Source organism: Frankliniella occidentalis, unplaced genomic scaffold (assembly GCF_000697945.3).
Source record: "Frankliniella occidentalis isolate FOCC.00 unplaced genomic scaffold, Focc_3.1 Scaffold36, whole genome shotgun sequence".
Classification (NCBI taxonomy): domain Eukaryota; kingdom Metazoa; phylum Arthropoda; class Insecta; order Thysanoptera; family Thripidae; genus Frankliniella; species Frankliniella occidentalis.
Genome location: NW_026267166.1, coordinates 439513 through 443845, shown reverse-complemented (window position 1 = coordinate 443845; position 4333 = coordinate 439513). Strand labels below are relative to the sequence as shown.

At 52.7% G+C, this 4333-nt stretch overlaps 1 protein-coding gene across 1 annotated transcript in view; it reads right to left on the bottom strand.

Moving 5' to 3' along the window:
* LOC113202392 (ankyrin repeat domain-containing protein SOWAHB) overlaps nucleotides 1-4333 on the bottom strand; it is a gene marked incomplete in the record, with an annotated part of 141076 nt that overhangs the window by 12603 nt on the left and 124140 nt on the right. Inside the window, 1 exon segment of the mRNA XM_052266230.1 lies at nucleotides 1374-1463. Coding sequence (XP_052122190.1) covers nucleotides 1374-1463 — 90 coding nt within the window.

The following is a 4333-nucleotide window of genomic DNA, read 5'->3' as shown; positions in this document are numbered from 1 at the left end:
GGGGGCGGGCCGCGGGGGTGGGCCGCGGGGGCCAGGGGGCGGAGTCGGCCGTCTTGAGATATGATCGGGCTGGCGAGGGCTGCGCCTGAAGGAGCATTATTCATTCATGCATTGGGACGCGCTGCCGCCGAGCTGCCTCCGCCGCCGCGTCCTGCTCCAGACAGCGGCACAAATAACGTGTTGACGGCGAGCTCGAGGTGCGCGAGGTGCGCGCGCGGAGCGACAGGCGGTGGCGCCCCCGCCAGGCAGCGCGGAGCCCCTCTGGAGAGCGCTCCAATAAAGGAGCTGCGAACAATATCCGAGGCCGAGCGGAATAAGCGCCAGTGCATGCTGCTGCAAAGTCCAGCCGTGGCAACACTTGCAGCGGCGCGCGCGCGGATGCGCCCTGCCACCACCCCCGCCCCGCCTCCACACCCCGGCCGGCACTACTGGACTATGGACCCCAGCGCGGCCAGGGGTGGCGGCGGCTCGGCTAAAGGGGTGAAATATGACACCCCGAGATTGAAATGCACGCTTCAACCCCCGCGCTTTAAAAGGGGTGGCATATGTGGAGGACCCCACGCGAGCCGGCGCGGCAGCGGGGCGGGGCGGGGAGGGTAGGGGAGGGGCCCGCAAAGGGGGAAGTGACAAAAAATCTATTTTGCAGTTTATAGCGCGTAATAAAGCTGAAATTAATACGCGGCAGCCATTTCACGAGTGAGAGGAGTGATGGGGGTGTGGGGTCCCGGCTGAAGTGAGTATGAGCGAATGAATGAGCTGAAAATACTTACTCCATTCTGCACGCGCAGCGATCCAAATCCACATCAGGCGCACCACGGAGAACCAAAAACAGAAAGTAAAACAAAACACCACATAAGCATTAATTTAATTCATCGGTTCTAATTCAGTTTCTGCGAAAAACAGGGACCTCATTCCTTACTTAATTTTATAGGAATAATTTTAATAATATAAAGAACAACAATCATGAACAAAATTCCTTTGGGCAGAAGGAAGGAGCGGTCAGGCGCTGACCACAACTATCGCGATCGCGTGTGTCATTAATTTTATGACTATTATTACAAATTTTGGCCGCTGTAACCAAACTACACGATCGTCCGTCCGTCGAGCCAGCCAGAGCATCGCCCACCACGACACACCATGGCCCCGGGCGCAGCGTGGCGTGGCGCGGCGCGGAGGGGCGTAACTCGGCGCGACGCGTAACCGATCGCAGCCGGTAGCCTCCGCGGAGCACAGCAGCCCCGCACCTCGGGGCACGTCGTCATCTCGTAGCCCCGGCAGCGGCCGATCCTCCGCGCCTTTTACGCCGTCGAGAAAAATAATACAGAAAAAACAAAAACTTGGGGCGGAAAAAAAAAGAAAGCAGCAAAACTCACGGAGCGGACGTTGACGTCGGCCTGGTGCGTCCCCGCGATCAGCTTGATGACGTCCTCATTGCCGTGCTTCGCAGCCCAGTGCAGCGCCGTCTGCAACAGAAACCAAACAAAAGTAAGTCTCAGTAAGTCGAATAAACCTACCAAAGAATTTGGGTCCAAAATTATTGGCCATAGCATAAAATGCCAGCAAGCAGTTTGCCTGTGGCCTAAAATTTTCAGCGAACACGACTGCCTCAAAGACTAAGTTTGCACCTCCTCTGTGAGTGACCGTACACACATCATACCATTGAGCTGACGCGTTCGCGGACGCGTTTCCCAAAGTGAGGAGCTCAGCACCGCGCGGTAATCTTGCCATTATTTCACCGCAAAACACCGGTTTAAGAGATGTGAATGGAGAGAACGCGCGCGCCACGCAAAGGCGGTCCGAAAATACGCGCGCGCCGCGCCAACGCAGCGCTCTGCTGCTCTAGCTAGCGCCGCGCGCAGTTAATGTCGGAGGTACAACCACCAGCGACACGTTTAATCTACGAGGAATAGACTTGTGTTCGCCGGGCCGGGGTGCTGTGCTGCGCTCCGCGGGGGGATTTATGTGCCCCCCGCGTTCACTCATCGCCCCGCAGCGCGCCTGACCTGATGACGCGTTGGGCAGGAGTGTTTGTGTGTGTGTGTGCGCGCGCGCGCCGTGTACCGCGGGTGATGTATGGGGTCGTAGACGAAATTTACGTCATTTTTAGGGGGTAGAGGGTAGTTTGTTTTCACCTCACACCAGTGTATGGTGGTGTAGGTAACAGTGTTTAGGACTAGCATATGGTTGGAAATTTCCGAAAATTTCCGGGAAATTTTCCGGAAACTTTCTAGGACTTCCACCCCTAGACAAGTAGTTCTTCATAGAAGTTTACCTGCTTGTAGCGAACATTTTGTTTGTGTGTGTGATTGTTAGGGAAAGTGGGGTAATCAGATAGCGGTCCATATTCAATGAGGCACTGACTGAAATCAGGGAGGTGGGTCACCATTATTACCCATCCTTAAGTTTTACGCAATTTCTATACGGCCGTAGCCACGCATATCCACACACATATAAACAAGGGAAACGAAACGCAGAAAATAAAATAAAATATGAGTGCAAAAAGAGAGAGGAAAATAAGAGGAGGGGGAGAGGGAGTCCACCGCTCGCGACACGCTGCAGCGGCAGTGCATAAGTTGTGCGACGCTGAGGAATGACACCCCCCCCAACCCCCCCTCCAACCCGCTTAAATGTTGGGCCGGCCCACAGAGTACAAGGCCGAAGACATCTGAATATCCCGGACTACAACGCCATAAAGTCGTTTCGGAAGGAAAAGGGGAGAAAAATAAAGAAGAAAAAAGTTGCGCCTGTGGGCCGTTTGCGGTGGCGCGGCGCGGCGGGACTTTTGACAAGGGCCCGCGTTTAGGGCTGAGTTACAGGGGGGCGAGCGGGCACGTGTTATCCCCGCACAACGCCAGCCGGGCTACAATTTTTCTATCCGAACGGTGACTTTTATGGGAACCAAGCGGCGGGCGCGCTGCCGACTTTGGGACCTAATAAATGTCACCGTTCGGGATGCCACACAATAAGAGTGTGACGCGGTGAAGGGCGTTACTTACCTTTTTTCCAGTTTAAATAAAAAACGTGATTAAGGAAATTAAGTGATTTAATTGTTTTTGCGGTTTTGAGAAGATTTCTGCTTTTACCCCCTTGTGAGGGGGAGGCAGTAGGACTATATCATATTCGATCTTTATCTTTCATTTACTAATTAACAGCTTCCGCCCTACCCCCCTTTTCTCCTCCCCCCTCCTTTTCTCCGGGCTTCCTCCCAATTCGCCTCAAACGGACCGCGCAGAATGCAACTCCTCATGAAACGAAGCCCCAGCAGGCCGGATATAAACAAAGAGAAATGTGAATTTGCAAACCAGATGGATTTCAATGAAAACAACGATGCAGAACGAAACAAGGTCGATATTGTTTCGGCACGTCTGGTTAAGAATCAGTCAGGTATCAACAGAAATTGTCATCGCATTGCAGGACCCTTCGTTGTCCCCCGTGTTATCTCTCGCCCGCGGCACATTAAATGCCCCGGTATCTAAAAGTCATTACCGCTGTTATTAATACACGGCACCCCATTAAGCACCTGCTAATGATACCGTAATTACTAAACGCGCACCCCCCTCGGCTCTCCGGCCCAGCCCGACTTCCCCCTGCTGGATTTGCAGAACGAGGAGGCACAGCAATGTTGTGTCCACTATCCAAAACATGAACAAAAAAAAAAAAAAGAAAGGAAAACATTGAACCATCGTCTGGCTTTAAAAACAAAAGATACACCCTAAATCTGAAGAGACTTCTTTCATCCCAAGTAAGATGCTTGTTTATGCACATCTCAAGCAACTGCAATTCTGAATCTTGCCAGTGACAAATTTGCACCCTCACACTGCACATATTTTCGTTTCGTCTACGAGGTACGAGGCGAATTTGTAATAACTACATTTCGTGTAGATGTTCACAAAAATTGTATCTTTTCATACACAAATTAGCTCGATGAAAAATCCACCACGATTTAGAGTGTATGCTACTATTTTTGCTTAACACCTTGAATCCGACAGCAACAATCGAAGCAGGGTGGCATATTCCAGCAAAGCTTTGGCTATCATCATTGCCTCATCGGACTCATCTGACCTGATTTTAAGTTCGACATTTTACAGCCCAGCCAATAAAAAAGCAAGAGAATTTGTGTTTGTCATACTCATGTGGCGCGCGGTCCTGCCGCCGTCCATCCCACCTGCCGCCGCCCTGCCCGGCACCACCCCCGCCCGCAGTGCTGCCACAACGCCGCGGGCGCGAAGGTCCTAAAAGTCTTGCGCGCACACCCGAATTAGGGCATATTGGTGTCTCATTAGGCGCAAGTCCAGGTGGATGAGCAGTCCGGTGGGCCGGCCGGAGAGGCCCG